Raw genomic sequence first — 22,729 nt, forward strand, 5'->3', positions numbered from 1 at the left:
GGCAACTATCTTAGCATAAGCAAAGAAGGAGACAAGCTGGGGTCAGAAACCCAAGGAGGAGCTTCCCTCCAGCTCCTCTCTCCCCACAGCCATGAAGGAAGTAGGAGGAGTAAAGTGAGGAGGAAGTGGGTTATACAGAGAGAAACTTGTCCCTGATTCCACTGGGAATTCAACATTAGCCTACCCTCTCACTGCAGTGATAATCTGAGCTTTGGGGAGGCTTCACAAGGGACTAAGAAAGAAGAAAGGTGGAACATGTCTAGAAGATGGCTAACGCTGCTTCAGAGAAAGAGCTGTGATGCAATAATTTGTATAGCAATTTAAAAACTGGTCCACAGGCCCACAGAGTTGATTTAATTTACATTTTAAAGGTCATTGGTTTAACACATTGAAAACAAATTTAGCCTTAAATATCAAGCTGCTAATAGAGACTGAGTACGCTGCTTTCTATGTCAGAGTTCCTCAAAGCACTCTGAAGTTTGTTTCGGCTCCTTACAAAGAGAAGTTACCCCACTATGGGGTTTTTCTCTCCAGGATGCTCACATAACTTTAACCGATCCTTAGGAGATTCTAGCACTGGTATGAACAGTTAGTGCTTTTTATTTGGTTCCTTACAGGTATCTCACTGGTTTTTGCATAAGAAGCTCTTGTCTGTTATGATGGTCTAAGAAACACTTGGGGCCCTTTGATTCACACTCTCAGCATCAAATCAAAGACCAGAAGGTGACAGGTTCAATACTGCATGGTCAGTTTTACCAGGACTGACCTTGACACGGTACCACTGCTTTTCCCAGACCCAGTGGAATTCATACTTCTCCCTTTCTGATGAAACTGTTGTCTTCTCTCCTTGGCCAAGATATTGTTGCTAGAAATATAATAAGATACTTTAAAACTCGATTTTCTATGATCCCTTTTGACTTTTTAAGAAAGGAGCTGACCCAAACAGATACATACCAGTTTTCAACTTGAGCATCAGGTTCATGTAGGTGATTGGCTACAAGTAATAAACAAACAGACAGACAGACAGACAGACGGACAAACAGACAGAGAGCACAGCTGTTAGAAGGAAATGGCATAGTTATGGAGAAGACAGGTTATCTACATCGTCATGGTTGGCTTGTTAGATATCCACTACTGAAACCACTGGACAGTGGGGCAATAACTGCACCAGCAACTTTTGGAGGTGGCTTGTACGTTCTGGCAATGCAAAACTACTTCTAGCTGAGTATTTAAAAATTAAGAAAAAAAAATCTATAAATAATCAATTAAATTTCTGGAACCCGGCTGATGAGTAATGAGGGAGATGAGCAGCATATAGTGGTGTATGTAATGCTATTAAATTTCAAAGCTGTCAATCAAGAACATCTTAAAAGTAAACGTGACTGGGTGCCATTAAGGAGAACCACAGTATTCACACATTTCTTCTGTGATTTTAGAGTTAGTATCAGCCTTTAGTGGATAATGTGAACTGCTCTCCACCTTTCAATGTAACGTTCCCTTTAAAAACTTCCTCTCAGCTTTAACCTAGATTAGCAAGGTCAAAGCAAACAGAAGCCAAGGTTTAGAGTTAATTTCATCATAATTGTAGAAAAGCAAAACAAGTAAGAGTAATAATCAAAATGTCTACTTCAGCAGTTGATTTTTTTTATTTCTGATGTGCAAGACTGTGAGAAACTTTTGCTTCTTTATACTTCCTACCAATAATATCGTTTGATATCATGAAACCTCCCAGGCAGATATCAAAAGCATCAAATGCATTGCTTACAGGGATGCTGATGTACATCTCCATAAAGGACTGACAAGATTTTTAAGAGCATTGACTTGAAAGAAGGAAGTTAAGTTTTCAATTATTCCTTGAAAAACAGATTGACAGAGATAATGAAAATATGCATTCTATACTTTCTGATTCTAGACTGTTCTAAATTAGTAACTCATCTTACAAATGGAAATGCAGATCTAAAGAATCAAGGACACTAAACTCAGTGAATAAATTCATTACATCATAAAATAAAACAAAAACCAAAGGGCTCAGTCATGGTGGCTGACACCTGCAACCTCAGCACCAAGGCGGCAAAAGCCAAAGAACCTTGAATCTGAGGTCAGCCTGAAGCTACACAGAGAATTCAAGGCCACCTTGGCTACACAGTACCGACCTGTCTCAAGACAAAGTAAACTACCTTTTATAATAACAGCAAAATTGCTATAAAAGAGAAAGCTAGCTTTATAGACTGGGAAGCTCTATTGGCACCTACAAAGGATTTAACGACATACTTTTACAGTGCTGAAGCCACCTGAAAGAGGCAGCAGCATAAGGATCCGACTTGTAACTCTATGTGGGCTTTGTCCTTTAATCTGTAACTGTCACGGGTTAAAAGAGGGAAAATATCAGGAGAAAGGAAAACCACAGCTCTAAGTGTGACATGAGTCTACGTCCCACAGCTCTAAGTGTGACATGAGTCTATGTCCCACAGCTCTAAGTGTGACATGAGTCTATGTCCCACAGCTCTAAGTGTGACATGAGTCTATGTCCCACAGCTCTAAGTGTGACATGAGTCTATGTCCCTAAACCAAAACGAAGCTTCAACTTAGTTTTTTCCTGCGTAAATATTTAAGCTCCCTTCTGTCTTCGGGACAGATTTCCTCTCATTTATATCACCATAGTTTTTGTCATAAACAATTCCTCTGCACATTTAGGTCAGGCAAGATGGTATTTCACAGGCGTCCAGACAGGAATCCTACAGGGTAAGGCAGTAAATGTGGCCTACTGTCAAGGCCTTTAAATCTATCTGCAAGAGCCTTCGATTTGACAGTTCTCCCTTCATTTCTTAAGGTAACTAAAACTCCATAAACATAAAGAAATAGATCTAGTTCCTCAACAAACATACCTTCAGCTCCCAGGGACAGGTCATCTTCAAAGCTTCCTCCATTTCTCACAAGCACACCTAAAACAGAGGGTGAAAATTCAGAAACCACACCCCCTGCTGTGCTGTTTACCACTAATCCCCGCTACTTTATGACATCATTAATTAAACAAGTCTACTAAGATATTTCACAAAACCTAGGAAAATATCTCAAACCTGACTATGCTAAAAAAATTATTCATATTATGTCATTTCAAAGAGCAAACAAACTTTTTCTCTGTTGTAAGGAAACTAGGTTTGTGACCAGGTAAATTTTCCAGAATTCGGGGTTCATACTTTATATTCCCTTATGCCTCTGAAGACATTTGATTAGAGAAACTACTTCATCAAAGAATTCCGTAAAAAACTAGGTCCCAAAGCAGCCATTCCTTACACCTTCACGGTATGTCAGGACCTCAAACTATATTTTCCTCACACCGAGAATGCTTCTCCTTCACCTTGTCATCACCTGCACATTCTTGCTGTACTTGGAACGTGAGAATTTTGTCTTGCACAGGTGCAAAAATCCCAGGTGTGGTAATTTCAGTTAGCACAAGCAAAGAAATGCTACACTATAGTTAACCTGGCTCGCTCACGATATATTTTCTTTATATTTACATATCAGAGTCTGTATTTACTCCGTCTTTATAATATCTAACTGGGCAATAAGAACATAAGGATGGCATTGTGAGGAGCTTCGGGAAACAAAGCTACTGAAAGTTACTATTCTTTTATGACTTATGACAATATTTCCCCCTTTGGGCTTCTAGCTCACAATGGCATATTTCATAAACATGATCCTCACTCGTGCAATTCACACAACACTTTCGGCTAAAAGTCGATGGGAGATTCTCACTTCTGAAAGAAGATAATGCTCTCTTACCCTTCGGCGTACCACTGCTTTGCTCATCCAGCGAGGCTCCCAAAGGGGTGCTGCAATCACAGAAACCCAGAAGCCTCAGTCTTCTGAACACCCATCTGCAGAACTGTCCCTGGGCAGCCTCACTTGAGAATTATAGCTAAGCAAGCATCTTAATCAACTTAGCACTCCTCCCCAAACACCAGGAATGTGGGTGGCTTACATAAGTAATGTCCTTCTAACCCAGCAAATAAATACCTGTTGTCAGGTCAGTTTACCAGCAATAACCTAATCACAGGTCTGCTCTGCAGCAATTAAGAGCTGGGATGGCCATAGCATATGAAATGAATTGTTATTTTCTTTGCAAAAATAGAAGGGAGGGGGAGAGAAAGAGAGAGAGAGAGAGACAGAGACAGAAAGAGAGAAGGCTAAAGAAACACTCAGTCCCTTCTACCAAAACAAGCCAACAAGAACAACAACAAAAATACAAAACCAAGATTAGAAGAAAGCACCTTTTCAGTGGTAAGTAACTTCACACAAAAACGGTTACAGGCGTCAGGAAGAGTTCTTAACTCTTGCCTGCCAGTGGAGCTGGCAGCTCAGAGCACAACCTAGGCAGCCTCGCCACCTCCACAGCCGCCTTTCCTCACAAACACAGGGAGGCCTGAGCATCTCTGTAACCTTTTAAACTCTAACAAGTACACATTCTCCTCCCTTAGCTTTGCAAAGTCCTCAGCTCCCCTTGGAATCGGAGTCAGGGATCAGCCAATACTGACTTTTCTCTCCCTCAAGTTTGTAGTTCAAACACGAATGTCTCCCAAGTTGTTTTCAAACACAAAGATATCTTTACTTTTCCCAGTTTTGTGACTTGGATCACAGAAATATTATTTTATTCTGAAGGTTCTAGTCTGTGATACAGACTTCAGTTTCTCTGTAAGAGTTCATATCGCCTAATGATTTCCATTAGAAGTGGGGTGCATTCAGCTTCAAATACACGCTGCTCAGTGACAATCACAAACACAAGCAAATCCCTAAGCAAGGTGGTCCTGTGAAATGCAGTGCTCTTGAGACTCGAGTTGAAGAAGAATCACCAGCAAGTACCATATGGGCCCTGACAGAACTTCAATTTTTTTGCAAACATTTCACATTTGTATCATTAAAAATCTTTTTTTTCCCTCCTGGTAGCTCTTTCCTTAGTTGGGCCCAAACACTATGGTGGTCTGTGTCCACAGCTGCCCATGCTGTTCTTCACTGACAGAAAATAGCAAGTAGGCAGAACGTAAACGGCCTTCTTCAAAAGCAGTTCTCTACTTCTGGACACCTCCCTCCAAATCCCACCAGAATCTTCTACTGCTTCTTAGACATTGTGTCAAGTCATTTGGTTAGTAAATGAATAAATACAGTTATCAGAATAAAGACTCCACCGGAAAAGAATCCCACCAGAATCTTCTACTGCTTCTGACATTGTGTCAAGTCATTTGGTTAGTAAATGAATAAATACAGTTATCAGAATAAAGACTCCACTGGAAAAGAATCCACCAGAATCTTCTACTGCTTCTTAGACATTGTGTCAAGTCATTTGGTTAGTAAATGAATAAATACAGTTATCAGAATAAAGACTCCACTGGAAAAGAAAAAACATGACATCTTTGCCCAGAATATGGATAGCAATGAGGAAACAGTATTGCAGAATTTACCAAGGGAGGAAAATGTCTTTCAGATCATCTGCATACAATATACAAATTATGTTAATGATCATCTCAGTTACACACAAAAACTGCTTGTACATTGAATAGGGGTAAATATAAGAACAAGAAAGAAATCTACGACAGGTTTCCTAGGATAATTATATAATCTGTGCACATTAAGTTTAGCAATGATACTTCTGGAATTTTTCTGGACCAGTCCTGAGTCCTGGTCAGTGTTAGCATTAGACTACTTCATTTATCTAAAATCTGTTTTTATTTTCCATCTCCTTGATATGACTTCTTCTACAATCTCAATTCCTATATATCATTTTTGAAATGTGATTTTTCTCTTGTTCTTACATTTGAAAAAAAAATCCTTTGACTATCCCCTTGAGATAAACGCTAGAAATTTTAAGACCTGTTTTAAGTGTAAGCCACTAGCATATTAAGGAGTGGATTTTAAATGAGACCAAGATGTAAACTTTAAAGTCCCAATAAACGCAAGGACAGACTACTCTGTTCACTCCTTGATGTGGAAACTTCAGAGATGCTGCTTTGTAAGTTCTCTCCTAGAAAGTTTTGAAGATGTTCATTTAAAATCTTAGCCTTCTAATCTAACACTGCTTTGATGACCAGCCCCTGGCACACAGTCTAGTACTGTGCTTTGTAAAGGCCATATTCTAGTAATTTGGAAATCAAGGGGTTAAACGAGGCTGATGGTTAACCTAAAGATGTCTTGAAGCAATGTATTTGCCTCTGTGCATCTTTAAAAGGAATGCCTATACATCCCATAATATTTCAGACAAGTCTATGATGCCTAAGTAAAATTCTGCAGCTAACAATCAGTATGGCTCCAGTTATGGACTAAGACAGAGACAGCTATTGGTCTTTACAGGGAAAAAAAAATAATTCCATATGTGAGTCGCTTTCAAAAAGAAACAGAAAAAAAAAAAACAAAAAACAAATAATCCCTAGGATAAACATAATTTGCTTTGCGAAAACAATAATATGCCCAGAAGCAAAAGCCAACCAAACTTTAAAAGCTATAGTCCTCACACAAGGTTTTTCAAAGAGCAAATAAACTGGGAAAAATAGAAGTAAAACACATTTTACTTTAGTCAAATTTACTTGTAATACAACCCATCTCCTCTGTATTTTATCAAACATTTTTGTGCAGGTTGCCAAAGTATGTAACTAAACAGACTCATAAAGTATGAATGCCTTCAAAGCTCCATTTCCTTCTTCGAATTCCAATGCCATCTGACAAAACCCTGTCCGAGGACTTAAACTCCAAGGAGCAAGTTGGCTAGTTTTAATAGGTCCCCAGAGAGACTTAAGGCACACAACACAAATTAAATCCCAGTTAGTGTAGTTAAGTAAATTAAACTCGTCTATAACACGTTTGAAAGGAAAATGATTCCATGCCAGATATGCAGATGCCAAAATAAAGAAAAATAAAAACGTCCTGTGAAACATCAAATTTCTTTCAAGAGAAACCACGACCAGCCAAAGTAGCATCACTGTGACCTGTTTTAGTTTCTGATCTGCTGCTGACATCATGCCCGGACTGCTGAAGTCGTAACTGTAAAGTCAACTCGGTCACCAAATAGTCAGTGGCCGCAGCACTTCCAGTTCTAATCGCTTCTAGAAGGAAGCTATCGGCCGGCTCACTTTCCGGTTCCTAGCTTACAGTGGCCACGGGACCCAGAGACGAAGTCGAACCCTCGCTTCTCCCCCAGGCAACCCCCCGCTTTACTTACCGGCAGTCTTTGAGCCATATCGCGATCTTCTCGTTGGGCACGTTTCCTGCGGGAGTAGAGCGAAGGGACAGCTCGTTAGGGACCCCAAACATAAGTACTCAGAGGCTGTGCCATCCTGACACTCCCTTGCAGGAGAATCTGCCCTGGCCAACCCGTAGCCTCCGAGAGCCTTCCCGGAGCCCGACCCAGGGGAGCCAGCCGGCAGCCAGGTGCACATGCTGGCGCTGAAGCGCGGGTCACGCGCGCTTTTAAAGTTCGGGGGCGTCCGGTCCCCGCGCCCGGTGGCACGGAGCACACCACCTCCCCGATCGCACGTCCGTGTCCCGCGCACCGACCTCGCCCCGCGGGTGCCGGCAGCTTCGCGCCTGGGAGGTCCTCCTCGTCGTCCTCGTCCTCGTCCTGCGTCGTCGTCTCTGTGGACAGATCCTCGGTCTCCGACGCCTGCCAGGAGCTGCGGCACTTGGCCCAGGCCTTCCTCCTGCGACTCGCCACTTGCCACTCCAGTTCCTCCTCCGCCTCCGCCGACAGGGGTCGGTTCATGGCCGCGCCGGGGGCTCCGCGGGCCCAGCCGGAGCCTGCGCGGGACACAGCGGCGGCTGCGGGGACCCCCGCCGCTGCTGTCAGCGCCCAGCCGGGCAGGGGGCCCGGGGGAGCCAGAGCGGGCGCCGCAGGAGGAGGGGACAGGGAGGGGGGAGGGAAGGAAGGGAGGGAGGGGCGGAGGGCCGGCGCTTCACGTGAACCCGGCCTGGCGGGGCGCAGGAGCGCGAGTGGCTCCGGCAAGCCGGGTAGGCGCCGAGCGCCCGCCCGGCCCGGTCCCGCCTACTCTAAGACCCCGCCCTGCCCCCTTTCTAGCCACGCCTCCCGCCAATGCACAGTCCAGCCCCTCGCAGCTGTGCGCCCCGCCCACGAAGGAGGCCACGCCCCCTTCCGGTGGCGGTCTTGCGGGGAGGTGAGGACTAGAGTCGGGGCGGGGCACGTCCTGACGGGCTAGGAGCCGAACCGCCCCTTCGCGGTGGCCTCAGGAAAGAGCCAGATTTGTTTGTTTGTTTGCTTCACAGCCTTTCCTTCTCTCAACTCCTCTCTCGTCCAGAAATAGAGGTAAAGTGCCAAGGCCAAGTCTCATAAAACGCCCCCGCGTGCAAACAAGTGACTGGGCTGCTGAGACTTAATCAGTGTAGGATGCCTACAGGATTGGGCAAGGATGAAAGAGACGTGAGATTGTACTGTCTGCTTGTAAAAGCTTACCTTGGTGTTGCTCGCACTTTTGAGAAATCCGTGTGTCCTGGTTATGTGAGGTATGAAAATCCAGTGAGAAAAAAATGGGTATATCACATTGAAGCTGCAGACAAAAAAAAAAAAAAGGGAAGTGAAGAAAGTGACCTGGGAGTGTAGAGAGCTAACTGCTTGGATTTGGGAGTTAGAAGATGTAACAAGAAGCAGGTCATGCCAAGCTTCTGAAACAATTCTTAAATCCCAGCTCCCTCCCTCCCCTTTATCATACTTGTATCTCCTATGAGGAAAAAAAGATTAAAATTCTATCCAGATTGAAACAAAGTGTTACATATCAAACAGTGAATGTTCTGAACCATCTACAGACAATATAGAAGGCTTCCAACATTTTATTGTGCATGGCTGAACTCTGCAAGCAAAGTGCGAATAGTGTTTTCCTTTGGTCTATTTTTATGCTTTTTCTTGACTAAAAAGGACATTTTTACATAAATAATATTTTAAGGAAGAAATTTTCCATTTGAAATAGATATTTACAGTTCATAAAAGTCCAAGTGAAGTGTGCATTCATAACTGAAGGAAATAGTTTTTGGAACACAGAATGTAGTGTCCTTGAGATGAGATGGAACCTAGTTTCTTGTGCAGGCCCTTGCACATAATCTATTCACCTTTAAAGTACCACAGGGACCTTCCTGTCTTTGGTCCTTACTTCTTTCTAGCATGGTCCATATGTTTGATAGTTCCCAATACATCATTAATTATTGATAGAAACAACAACTCCTGATGGTTTATCAATATCCCCAAAAACAATTCCAAAATCCAAGCTGGCTTCCCAGAGCCATCCCAGCATTATCATGGCCCTCCTGCACTTACAGTGAACTGTAAGGGGAGCTACAAGGATGGTACCAGCAACTCAGTGGCTTGACCTTTCACTGGTAAGGGATCATTTAGTTCTTAATATGTCTTAGACTTTCAGGAGTTCTATATTAAGGATGAAGGTACCTCTTTCATATCCTTCCAATGCAGCTGCCTGTGGAATATGAGACATGAAAAGAAGGTGCCTAAAGAACTGTTGGTATGGTTGGTCAAAGGCTGTAGAGGACACTGGCTCCAGTGGTTTTATCCAGGGCCCTGTTGGATTCTGTCCCATCCATTTGCTGTCTCCAGCTTATCCATGTGCTGTGGCTGGTTCTCTGTCCTTGCTTTTTAATTCATTCCTGTTCTGTCTACTGCCTGCATGAACCAGCTGATCCGGAATGTCTTCACTCTGTGGTTCCCCCAGTCATGATCACATCCTGTTTACAGTTCCTTGATATACAACAGAATGTATATGCTGTTCATTGGGGGGAATGAATTAAGCAGCAAACAATATGATCAGATCCAGACAATGTGTTTAGTTTACCAGCCACTTTGTAAACATGAGAGATTATGGACCATATTTTAATATCTTTCATGTATCCACAATACAATGCTGAGTCTACATAGAATACTGAGTACTCTTGAGGCAAGATGTCCGTTGCTATTGTTCTTCTTTAAATGAGACAAACTCAGATTTTGTCTGTTTTGTGTTTTTTTTCTCCAATGCTTTTTTTTTTTTTTAATTAGCTTTGCTTGTACTTTTAGAGAGCAAAGAATTCTGGGGAAAGGCAATAATGAAGTATGGCTTATAATTTACAGGTCATTCAATCACAGTCAAAGAGAAAGGGGAGTAAGCCCAGAAAGTATAATTAGAGTATAGCAATTATAAACTCTGAATTAAGAATATTGTCTTATTTATTGATGTTTATGAAGAAGAGAAATATAGTTATATTAAATATGGACAATTTAACCTAACAAGGTAGAGTGGAAAGAGGAATCAGACTCAAGGTGAATGTTTTCCTTCTATTTTTACACATTACTGATCTCTCTGGATATCGCTTCCTTCCTATGTGAAACTGCAGTCATAACCACCTTCCCAAGTTACCGCAAGGGTCCTAACAACTGAAGTAAGAATTCATTAGGGCCATTGCAGTTATTATGCTGAAAAACACAAAATAAGTCAATTTCATATGGAGGAATATTCTAATGCTAATGAATAGCTTCTTCTATTTCCATTTCTATGTAAATGTTCCTTAAAAGTATAATAAATTCAGGGAAGAACAGAAAACATACTCTGATTAAATAACAAAATTTTAGGTGGAAGAGCTTCAATAATAAGTGATATATGATATAAAATTCTAACTTTAACATAGGCCTCAAAATTAGAAAATAAGATCTATTTTGACTGTAGTTAAATTGAGGCCTTTTGGTTCTAGTAAAGAAACTGTTTCAGTTATATTTATGTAATCAAATTTGTATTAAAAGTCTGATCTGAATGGCAGAATTGTAGTTATATCAAATAATTTTTACCCTTTTTTGGGATAATACCACATATTGTATTACTATATTGTCCACATCTATTCAATATCTATCCTGACATTAGATATTTGGAAATTTCTCAAAATATATTTTATGTGAGATTGGTATAAAATTTACTGTAATAATAAGACATCTTCAAGGTTTATGCTAAGCAAACATGACTTACTTGTGCTTAGCCCAATAATTCTTAAATTCATTTCAGAAGGAAACCTTCTGGGCCCCTCAACATCTATTAACATTCCCCATGATAGCAGAGGGATATTTTCCAAATAGAATGAAATAGAATTTAAGGAAAATATCAATCAATATGAATCAATAAACTCTACAGAAACACCCCATGATTTACTTATAAAACAAGTATAATAAATAAACTCTGCTGAAAGCTACGTAGTTTAATTTTAATCAGCTCTTTGATGTATTCCATTAAGTTATTATTAATCGTGAAAATTGTTTTGTTTTATTATTTCTAGTTTTGTACCTATTTTAAAGAAATAAAATCATATCAGGTATATAACTCAAACTATGTTTGACTTTACAGACTAGTAAAAATTTAGTGGTGATTGGATTGCCTTTCCTTATTGGAAACACGAGTATAGCAGAGCCACTTGCCATGTCTATTTTCTGTATTTCATCAAGTCCATTTCAGAGGGAAAGGGCTGAATACGAGAAGAAAACTGCCCTAGAGATGATTTACTCAACAATCCTGTACTTACCCCATTACAGATTTTCTGAAGTTAGGGCATTGGAGGCTTGCCACTTTTCCCACTTGTTCTGGGGTCACATTTGTTGAATAATACTAGTCTTACCCTCTCCACAGTGAATTTATAGCCAGCTGTTTTGTTTGTGTTTGTTTGTTTGTTCACTGACTCTGTTCTCTCTTGTTTCTGAGCAACAGGTAAGAATGTCCAGCCGTTCTTCATCCACAATGGAGAAGCAAGATTACATAACAGAATAAACAAGCTTCCTTTGACCTGTTTTGTGAATTTGTAAACTGCTCAAAGGAGGCTTTGGAATATTTCTACTGGATATATGGGACAGCAATATGGAAAAGCCAAAATATTTGTAATCCAACTGTGAAGTCTAGATACTCAAGTATAGATTCATCTCTTCGCTCTTGCTCCTCAGTCTTGCCCGAAAATGTTGCTTTTAAAGATCTCAGACCTTTTTAATCATACAAGGTTTTACATAGGTTTATGGGATCTGTATCCAATGCCCACACCATGACAGTACTTACTGATAGCAGTTTTTCTGCAGTATATGACAAAATAGGATAATGTCTTAAGTTCCCAGGTATTAACACCATCCTGTAATGTGATTAATTTTTTAAACCACATTTTCTTCCTAATCTGATTGTTTTCAAATACTTGTATTTTTATATATGATTAAAACCACTTAGAACTTAAAAATTCACTATATGTAGGTTTACAATTATGTATTCCTATTTAAAACTTTCTTTGTACATTTTATGGAGATGAAAAAAAAAGAGGTCTTAGTGTCTGGATATACCTCACATCTATCTAAACTGGTAGATTTTAAAGGCTTTCTTTATGAGTATAGTGTTCATTATGTTTGTTTCACATGTGAGCATGCATGAGCATGAACATGTGCACTAATCATATACACAAACAGACACACACACATTATATATATTAACGTATATTCATATATAATATATATATAAAGGAAAATCAGTTCTTTGACACGTGCTTGATCCTGAGAAATGTGACCTCTCCTGGCTTCTCCCAGCCCATTTCCTGAGTCTAATCTCCTTTCTGCAGCTACTTCATGCCCACTGCAGAGCAAACAAAATCTACATTCAGAACAGGACCCTTCACAAGTTCAATGGAGTTATTTTGGGTGAGTCATTGAAAACACAGTACAAAACCTTTCCTCACTCACCAGAAATGCATTTTAAAAATAAAGCCAAAGTGAACAAGGCTTGGCAAGTTTCAGAGTAAAATGGGGAGAGAGTGGGGCTTTTGCCAGCCACAGACAGGATTTTGGCTATCTCTTAACTTCCAACTTCACCAATTCCTTTTGTTACTACTAACCAAAAAGTGCAAAGTTGAACAGGTAAGTCATCAACATAATGACAGTTCGACTAGCACCTTCACAGCAGGGCCCCTGCAGAGCCCATGTGTCTTGTAGCTCAAAACTGTTTTAAGACTCCTTTTGTGTCTTTCTTTCCTGCAGAGCTCTGGGGCACACACATTGAGAAATCGCTGTCTTCAGGCTTTTTGACAAGTAATTAAAAAGTAATATATAAATGTAATATCTCTTCCTTTAAAATAGCTTTTAAGTAAGTGAGGTCACATGAAAGTTAACCCAGCAACAAAGTATTTGACGAAGTAGAACTATGGAGACAGAAAATAAGCTAGTTCCTACAAAAATTTTAAGTTGAATTTTATAATAAGTAAATCTTTGTAATAGTTTTGTGAACCTGAGATACTTAACATAGAGGTATTCAAGATTTATAAATCACTTTGATTACTTCCTATTAGCCATATTACTCAACTAATATTGTGAAGAAATCTTATTGTCCACAAGGCACTGCAGATCACACGCACAGGTACTCACATCTCATAAGCGAGGAGAAACTCAGAATCTACAAGGAGATATAAACTCTGGTTTGTTATTCTGAGTTATGAGTATTTGTGCGTGTCAATACCCAGTGTATGCATGTGTCCCAAAAGCCACAAGCTTCATGACCCTCCTGAGGCAGATGGTGGAAACAGAACCCTCACACCCTTCACAAGAGCAGCCAGGCCCCTTAGCCACTGAACCATCTCTCCAGCCCTGGGGAGATAGCTTTAAAAAAATATGGTAACTAAAAACTCTTGCTACAAAATTTCATAATGTCTAAATCATCAACAGGTTGACCCAGATATTATTGTGAGCTTATTAAGTTATACTGTAGAGGATCCTACAGTACGAAGTATCCTGTTCCCTCTTTGATTGTTGGTTTAGTGCCTGGGAGCCTTGGAGGGTCTGGTTAGTTGATACTGTTGTTCCTTCTATGGGGTTGCAAACCAAAGAGCACACATGGGGGGATCCATGCATGGCTCCAGCTGCATATATAGCTGAGGATTGCCATATCTGGCAACAATGGAAAGGGAGCCCTTTGGTCCTGTGGAGGCTGGATGACCCAGGGTAGGGGAATGCTAGGGCACTGAGGCAGGAGAAGGTGGGCAGGTGAGGGAGCACCCTCATAGAGGCAGGGGGAGGGACTAGGGAGTTTGTGGAGGGGAAACTAGGGAGAGGGATAACATTCGTAATGTAAATAAATAAAATAAACAATAGAAAAAGAAAAAAGATATCCTAGTCACAAAAGTCCCATCTCCAAGCTATAGGGAAAGGCAAGAAACACTGATTTACTCATACACATATTACCCTTGGGTCCTGAAAATCACCAGTTTTCACATGTCAGGGTAACAACTGTTAGTGAGGAAATAAAATTTCTATATTTGAAATTTTAATCTGCCCATAGAAATACAAGGGCCAAAATAAATAGATACCATGCTCTAATTAAAAATGTCATAGTATTCCATTTCCTATATTTGGAGGATTTCTTTTCTTTCACTTCTCTTTTGGGGTAAAGTGGTGGTTTTTAAATAGTAAAATAAGAACTTGCATTTCTTTTAAAATGTATCTCTTCTATCAAGGTATGATTTTATGTTGTTTATTTTTATTTAAATGTAATCTACATAAAATAAAGTTTCAAACAATAAGGGGACTTAATATATATTACCATCAAGAACTATGAACACCAAGAAAAACTACTCCTCCATAGTCTGCATCAAATGAGTAAAAATGTAAAGAAAAACCCACTGAAATCGTATCTCATCAGGGCATGAAAATTTCCTACAGCTATGACGTAGCAATGTGTGGCCTAGATTACATTAGTACAGATCAAACAGCTTGATGGCCTGTTTATTAGGAGATTGTTATTAAGTAAAGAAATCACAGAGAAACAGGTTGTTTGGGTTGATTTTAAATATCTCTCTGAGTCTGTGAATTTCCTATCTTTTTTTTTTTTTTTTTTAGAAAATCATCTTATGAGTGGCACTTTAAACCCTTCAAACACACTGTATTACTGATATGTTTGATTATGCTTGTAGAAGTTCTAATAGAGCAGTTATTTCAATGGATTCATGACTATATTAAAATGAGTAGCTTTAACTGGGTATTTGCTTTGTGACCAGTCATTATGTTTAGAGCTATACTAACAGTATCTCATTTAATTACACAATGTTTTCTAACTGTGTTGCCCTAGTTTTGGAGTTTTAGAGATTTTCTGAGATATTAGTGCTCCAGACCACACACTAAGACACTGCTTGAGTCTCAGAGTACAACCAAGGCTTCTACCAGCAAAGCTCACACTCTAACCCACCCTGCACCGACCCCTTCCTGGACCTTCAGGCTCTTAAAGCTCAGCAGCTGCTTAGGTCAGAGGGGCCTCTTCACTTCAGCTCCTGGGCAGAGAGAGGAGTAGGAGAGCTCAAAGCCCGTGGACTCCTGGGAACGGACTTTTTTTTCCCCCAGGGCAACCAGACTGAGTCAGAAAGATTGCCTAAGGGCAACAGGTGGTCAGTGACAGAAGTAGGTCAAGAGTCCATACCAGCCTTCAGTGTGCTTGCTCATCTACCTCTCAGGGATCCTGCCAGGAAGTTTTAGGCAACAATTGGTACACATCTTAATGCTTTAAATTGAACATATTGGGAAACCATACATGAATTTGGGGGCTTTTAGTTTTTTGTTTCTGTCTTAAATAGAAAGATTTTGCTGAAGGCACCCTGTTATAGCTGTCTCGTATGAGACTATGCCAGTGCCTGGCAAATACAGAAGTGGATGCTCACAGTCATCTATAAGATGGAACACAGGGCCCCCAGTGGAGAAGCTAGAGAACGTACCCAAGGAGCTGAAGGGGTCTGCAACCCTATAGGTGGAACAACAATATGAACTAATCAGTACCCCCAGAGTTCATGTCTCTAGCTGCATATGTAGCAGAAGATGGTCTAGTCGGCCATCATTGGGAAGAGAGGCCCCTTGGTATTGCAAACTTTATATGCCCCAGTACATGGGAATGCCAGGGCCAAGAAGCGGGAGTAGGTGGGTAGGGGAGCAGGGCAAGAGGAGGGTATAGGGAACTTTTGGGATAGCATTTGAAATGTATATAAAGAAAATATCTAATAAAAAAGAAATATTGCCAGCAAAATGAATACATTTAGGGTCTCAGCAACCTCATATACTACTCTTGCAGAGATCCCAAGTTTAATTCTCAGGACCCATATACCAAAGTCTCCAACAGCTTGTAACGTAAGCCCTAGGGGGATCCAATGCCTACGGTACACTCATGCCGCTCATGCCCCCAGACAAAAAGACAGGCATACACATGGCGAAAAATAATGACAGTGACACATAAATACTGGCTTGAGAGCCGCACTTAAAGACCCTAACTGCTCCTTTAGCAGACCTGGATCTGTCTCCCAGCCCCCACATGGCAGCTCACAACCATCTGTAATTCTAATTCAGGCAATCTAATGCCTTGTTTGACCTCTGTTGGCTCCTTGTACCCATAGTACACATATATGCAACACAGGCACACACATGCACATATTAAATAAATAAATATTTTAAAGATTAGATAAGTTGAAAAGCATTAACGAGAACATACCAGATGACAAAAACATTCGTGCTAAGAGTGTTTGCAATCATCGTTTAAGAGAGTGTTTCAGAACCCTCTGAAATATTTGTTTATCTATAGTCAGGAGAATTATGGTTAAATGCAGGACAGTTTTCCTATTTTCCTAGGGAAAAAAATTCTTTTTTTTTCTTATCAATGTGACACCACTAGATATTTCATTGTTTTACACTAGACTTATTCAGATGTATTTTGTGTTTTGAAATGAAGTCTCTCTATGTAGCCTGAACCTCATGATGAATCTACCTCTACCTATCAAATACTGAGATTATTTCTTATTGCATTATCATGTAAAATTCCTTTACCAGGTGGCTCATAGAGTAGGGAAACTCTGAGTATGATGTTCACTTTGGTCTTAATTATACATAAAACTTATAGTCAGAAAAAGTCTACTCTATAAAATATTTTATAACCATCAGGAAAAAAATCAAGACAGTCCAGCAATAGGATACACTTCGTTAGCTTTTTGTCATCTTCCCCAGCCCCTGTCTGCCCAAGTTCATGCCTATGTGCTAAAAAACTTGGAAGCAGCTGCACCCAAAGTGAACCACAATGGGGAAGCTCTGTCTGTTAGAGCTTATGTAGTCACTTTAAGGGTTAGTTAGGCCAGGGCAAGGGGTAGCATGATATGCTGGTGGTTCAGAAAGAAGTGTGGCAATTCTGACACAGCCTTTTCAACTGATGTCTGGTGGAGAGGCTAAATTTACCACCATTTTGCAGTCTTTTGAAGTACTACAAGCTTCTATTTATTAGTGGCTTCTTTGATATATATAGATATAGATATAGATATAAATATAGATTATATCTATAGAGATATAGTCGTTCAATAGCTAAGCAACATTTCTCCCTCTCATTCTCTGGGAACAATTGTATTAGACTTGATAACATTCCTATAAGTAATTAGAGCTGCCTTGAGAGCCATCCAGCATAGAAACATATTTAGATAACCTACGTGCCTATTGATTACAGTACCATATATATTAAGTGTGTAAGATACTTCATGGCTAGTAAGAAAAATATTCCTTTCATATAAGCCATCTACCTTGAAGGGGTATTTTTTTGATAAAGGTAAAGATGGAAAAGGCTTTTTATATTATCAAATCCTCAAAACGGGTCATACTATTTTAATATCTAAGTTCCTCACAAGCATGTAATATTAAAACACCTTGGTAAAATTGATATATTTCAGATCCCAAACCTTTCATCTACACATAAGTGCCCAGGAATGGGGACAGAATCTCTGTCAATCTGAGGATATTGTTTAGCTTGTGCTCCATCCTTCTAGGAGACCATAATATTCTACACTAGAACCAAAAGGCTAAGACTGTAGCATATATGATCTGTCTACTTTCTTGTACTCAGAAGTATTATCTAAGGGGAATAGGTTCTTGATAAGAACATGAATGATACAGCATCTGAACCTAATATCTAGCCTTCCCGGCAAAGCTCAAATGGCAGGTGTAGGACCTGACACTAAGGACTTACTGTCAGGGCTGAAGCAGTAGCTGAGAAGTTCAGAGCAATGGCTCCTGATCCAGAGGATCCAGCATCCACTTAAAGATGTACACAGGCTTAACTCCTGTTCCAGAGAATCAAATGCCCTCTTCTGATTTCCAGGGGGCATCACACACATCTTGTGGACAGACATACATTCACACACACACACAAAACCCATTCATACAAACTAAATCTTTTTAAAAGTTAAATATTTAATATTCAAACATATATTGAAGGGTGTGGAAATATTGACTACCCAGATTTGATCATCATATGTTGCCAACAAATACTGTTACACTGTACTCCAAAAACTTGTACAATGTAATTAAAATAAAACAGTCTAACTGGAAGAGGAACAAAATTCAAAGTTTTCTAAAGGATACAGATTTAGCTTCTATTGCAACTATTCAATAACAGTATGAAAACATGATTGTTACAATATATCAATATTTACCTAGGACTTAAGAGCAGTCTAGGAAATAGCCTGCTGCTTTGCTGCTTTGATAATAATCAGTGGTTTTCATAAAGACTTTTTTTTTACAGGGCTTCTCTGTGGTTCACACAGTAACACCTGCCAGTATCAATTCTGCATGTGAACAGAGATATGAAAGTAGAATGCACTATCTCAGAAAGCAAATCTTTCAGAGATCATTAAGAATGTCATCCTTCATGTTTGGCAAAACTCTACATATGAGGAAACAGACATGAGAAAAAAATTACATAAAATCCTGGTAGGGGTAATCAGAAAGTTGATTAGCACGAGGGCTCTACCTTTTCATAGAGCATTCAGCATTAGCAAACCCATCAGGAATAATAAAGCACTTTCGTGAATCTCAAAAACAAAACAGATTTTTTTTCATCTTTGATTCTCTTTTAAGAGAATTTCCATAGAAACAACTTCAACTTCTTCTTCTTCTTCTTCTTCTTCTTCTTCTTCTTCTTCTTCTTCTTCTTCTTCTTCTTCTTCTTCTTCTTCTTCTTCTTCTTCTTCTTCTTCTCCTCCTCCTCCTCCTCCTCCTCCTCCTCCTCTTCCTCCTCCTTCTTCTTCTTCTCCTCCTCCTTCTCCCTCTCCCTCTTCTCCCTCTTCTCCCTCTTCTCCCTCTTCTTCTCCCTCTTCTTCTCCCTCTTCTCCCTCTTCTTCTCCCTCTTCTTCTCCCTCTTCTCCCTCTTCTCCCTCTTCTCCCTCTTCTTCCTCTTCTGATTTTGTTGCAAGGACTGTTGAAATGACCAGGCTTTATTTTTTTGACCTCACTGGTACTGGAAACTAGATAGTTGACAAAGTTTGTGCTGTATTGGCTGCTAGACAAATGGTGCCAAGCATGTGGCTTATGCAAGGCAGATGAGTAGGCTGTCACGGTATGCATCTTAAACCTTGCCCTGTTTCATCCCACCCTGCTCCCTGTTCCACTTTCATTTGTTCTGCGAAGTAGCATTTTGGGTTTTAGGGGGTTTGTATTGTTTTGTTGAACATCTTTTTCTACAATATAACAAGAAACAACTAAGTCAAGTATATTTGGAAAGTATACAAAGTTATATTTCATCATGAAAATACATACTTTATAGAGAAAACAGGAAAATGAATCAAGAGACTTTTAAGTGACAGCATATGGCTAACTCTTCCAAATTGTTTGAGACTGTATGAACAATATAGCAACAGGCAGGGAGACTACTTGAACTTTGACAGCTATAGCTATTTAAGTAGGAATTTCGGGGAAGTATATACATGAACCCAAGTAATATCTTTCAGTATGATTATATTAATACATGTGAAGAACTATCATAATTGAGATTGAAATAGTAGGTAAAAGCCCATTTTCAGTCATCATCTTGAATGTTTGTGTTATTTAATTTTTTTTAACTAAAGCACTCTATTGAAAGATACTGACTTTAGAAAGAGTTGGGCGGGCCTCAGGCATGACAACCAGATAGGGAATATATTCATTGGTATTTGGAACAGATGATAAGCACCTGGGTTGGGGCAGTAATGATAGGCTCTACACACAATGCCAGCAGCTTAGAAGAGGGAAGAAACAGAATGAATTCACAAGGCTGGTTTTCAATTTTTGTTAAAAATTTATGTATTTGTGTTGTTTGACCAAATAGGAAGTCTTCTAAGGAAAGAATATTTTATGTTAATTTGTTTTTGAGGAAGGTGAACCAGGCAGATAAAAATGCAGTATGTACATTACTGGACATACTGAATGGCAAGTGTTTGTACAGGACATTGATTGAGATGTGTCTTCAAGCACTCAAAAACACAGTTCAGAACTACAATTGTGGATAAAATTTGGCTTAAATAGTATGTGTGTTTTGACAGTCTCCTATCTTCACAGATCTTGTCAGGAAGTCTTCCTCCTACTTCCTATGGAAGCTATTATATACCCAGTGAGGCTGAAATTGGAAAAGACCTATAAAATGCAAACACCAGTGGTCATGTTCAAAGCCCTCTTTATAGCTAGCCTTGTAACTTTTAGAAGGATTCACTGCCTTTTGTTCCTTTCTGTCCTGTTCTTTTGTTACTTTGTTTGTTTTGTTTTTCCTTGTATTTTTTTAGTCCTTGTAATTAGATCAGTTCACCCCAGATATATTCCTGTGTTCTCAAAAATTTCACCATCAGGTCAACTCTCCCTGGGTGAGGAGAGAAAGAGATAACTCTCCCACAGTAGCGCTTTAGGCGCCTGAAGAAACGTGGTTCTGATTTCAGTGTGAGGAGAGGTTAAGCAGGAGGATTGCTTGGTCTGACTCATGGGTTTGAGACCGACTCTGGCTGTTCTTTATAAATGTGACTAATGTGGTAAAGATAGAAATTGGAGAAACAAAATTTTTAAAAAATGGAGTAACAGGGTTGTCTCAAAGTGGGAATTTGGACTTGGTGCATCACAAGATGACAAGTTATATCTTGAAAATAAAGCCAGCAGTGCTTGCTGTGGGTTAGAAGTGGTGTATAACAGACAGAAGGCGAGTACTAACTCTTTTACTCATTGGGAAACTAGAGATTGTGCTCAGAATGAGGCAACGACTTGTAGTGGGACAGTCTTGGGAGAGAAAAGACGATTGAATGTGTTAAGTTTGAAGAGTTGCTTAGATGCTTAGATGCTTAGCTGGACAGAAGGAGGCTGAGAAAAAATAAACAGACGAGATAGAAAAAGAAAAAGTGGAATCCAGAGAACAGGTGTGAAAGAGGAAGAAATCATTACCTTTGCCGTTTTCACCCCCTGAGGTGCTAATTAGCATGAAGACTGAGAACTGGCTTCTGGTTTGGCTGTGTAGAGATTATTCCTGATATGATCATGATAAAGATTGTGGCTGGAATGGTGAAGAATGGAGAATTGATTAGAGTGAAAATCTGTGAGCTAGTTCCATTGAGAATGAAACAAGAATCAATATGGGTATTCACACTAAAACAATTCACTAACACAACAAAAATGCAGGAAAACCATCATACAAATATATGGCCATAAAAATAAAAAAAATGAGTTTTTCTCAGCTGGCATTGAAGTAAAGAGCAAGTGCTAAAGTTTGTACTCCCTCTGGTCTTAATTTTAATATTAGCCTCACAATTATCATCAATTAGTTAGTAGACAAGAGGCAGGAACACATCCACACATGGAATGTTTATATATATGATAGAGAAATACATGATAAGAACAGATGTAATGCTTTGAATGAGAATTACCCCCATAGGCACTCAGATGTTGCTCTTGGTCCCCAGTTTTGCCATTGCCTAAGGAAGTTTGGGAGATACAGCTTCACTAGAGGAAATATATCACTGGGGACATGTTCTGAGCTGAAGAGTCTTGTGCTACTTCCAGTTCACTTTCTCTGCTTGGTGCTTCTGGTTTAAAATGTGAGCTCTCAGCTTCCTGTTCCTGACACCATGCCTATCACATGCAAATATGTTCCCCCATCACAATTGACTCTTGCTCCTCTGGAACCATAAGCTAACTAAGCTCTTCCATTGCGTTGGTGATGATGTTCTATCACAACATCAGGAAATTTGTACACAATAGCCAAAATAGAACACAGAGTTGGAATTACATGTATATTACTACTCTCTAATTGAGAATAAATTTTGGAATGCACATATGGTAAAAATTTTATAGTATTTGTTTTGTTCTTCACTTATATCACTCAACATGATGTCCTCCATAGCCATCCATGTTGCTACAAATGAAAGGTTATTTTTCTTTCTATAGCATAGTAGTATCCCACCATGACTGCAAATCACATCTTATCATTTATCATATCGGCATAGGTTTATTTTGTACATTCCAATTGAAAACATCATTGCAGCAAACAAGAGCACAGATGTCTCTTCAGGTTTCTCATACTGATAATTTCCTTTGGGATTATACTCATGAGATTGTTGGATCATACAGTAATTCTGTGTGATTCACTCCACAAGGGAAGAAGAAGAAAAGGAAGAGGAAGTGGTAGAAGAAGAAGAGGGGGGGGAAGGAGGAGGGGGAGGGGGAGGAGGAGGGGGATGAGGAGGAAGAAGAAGAGGAAGAAGAAATTCAATTTTGTTCCCCATATCACTGAGACATTGTCAAACTTCCAGTGTTCAGCTCCTTAAAGAAAACTGAGTCCTCCACCTGCACCCTTGCCAGAAGCCATCAATCATGAAGAACATTCTTATCACAATTTTAAAGGATTTTCTTTAATGGCTTTCTGTCAAGGTTGTTACTTTGGGAAAGGGT

The 22,729-nt window shown here is 39.8% G+C and overlaps 1 protein-coding gene across 3 annotated transcripts in view; it reads right to left on the minus strand.

Moving 5' to 3' along the window:
* The window catches only part of Itprid2 (ITPR interacting domain containing 2), an 84,205-nt gene that overhangs the window by 30,147 nt on the left and 31,329 nt on the right, over nt 1-22,729 (minus strand). The window contains exons 1-8 of one of the 3 annotated variants that reach the window (XM_085834738.1): nt 21,227-21,299; nt 8,453-8,546; nt 7,543-7,803; nt 7,208-7,253; nt 3,784-3,833; nt 2,886-2,942; nt 955-994; nt 767-865 (exon numbers count right to left, since the gene is read on the minus strand). In XM_085834738.1, the coding sequence (XP_085690864.1) occupies nt 767-865; nt 955-994; nt 2,886-2,942; nt 3,784-3,833; nt 7,208-7,253; nt 7,543-7,747 (497 nt within the window). In that variant the 5' untranslated portion in view covers nt 7,748-7,803; nt 8,453-8,546; nt 21,227-21,299. Of the gene's footprint in view, nt 1-766; nt 866-954; nt 995-2,885; nt 2,943-3,783; nt 3,834-7,207; nt 7,254-7,542; nt 7,899-8,452; nt 8,547-21,226; nt 21,300-22,729 lie in introns of those variants that run through there. The other 2 variants (XM_085834739.1, XM_021154138.3) reach the window with 2 other exon arrangements.

This window comes from Mus caroli, unplaced genomic scaffold (assembly GCF_978045245.1).
Source record: "Mus caroli unplaced genomic scaffold, Mus_caroli_1 scaffold_2, whole genome shotgun sequence".
Classification (NCBI taxonomy): Eukaryota; Metazoa; Chordata; class Mammalia; order Rodentia; family Muridae; genus Mus; species Mus caroli.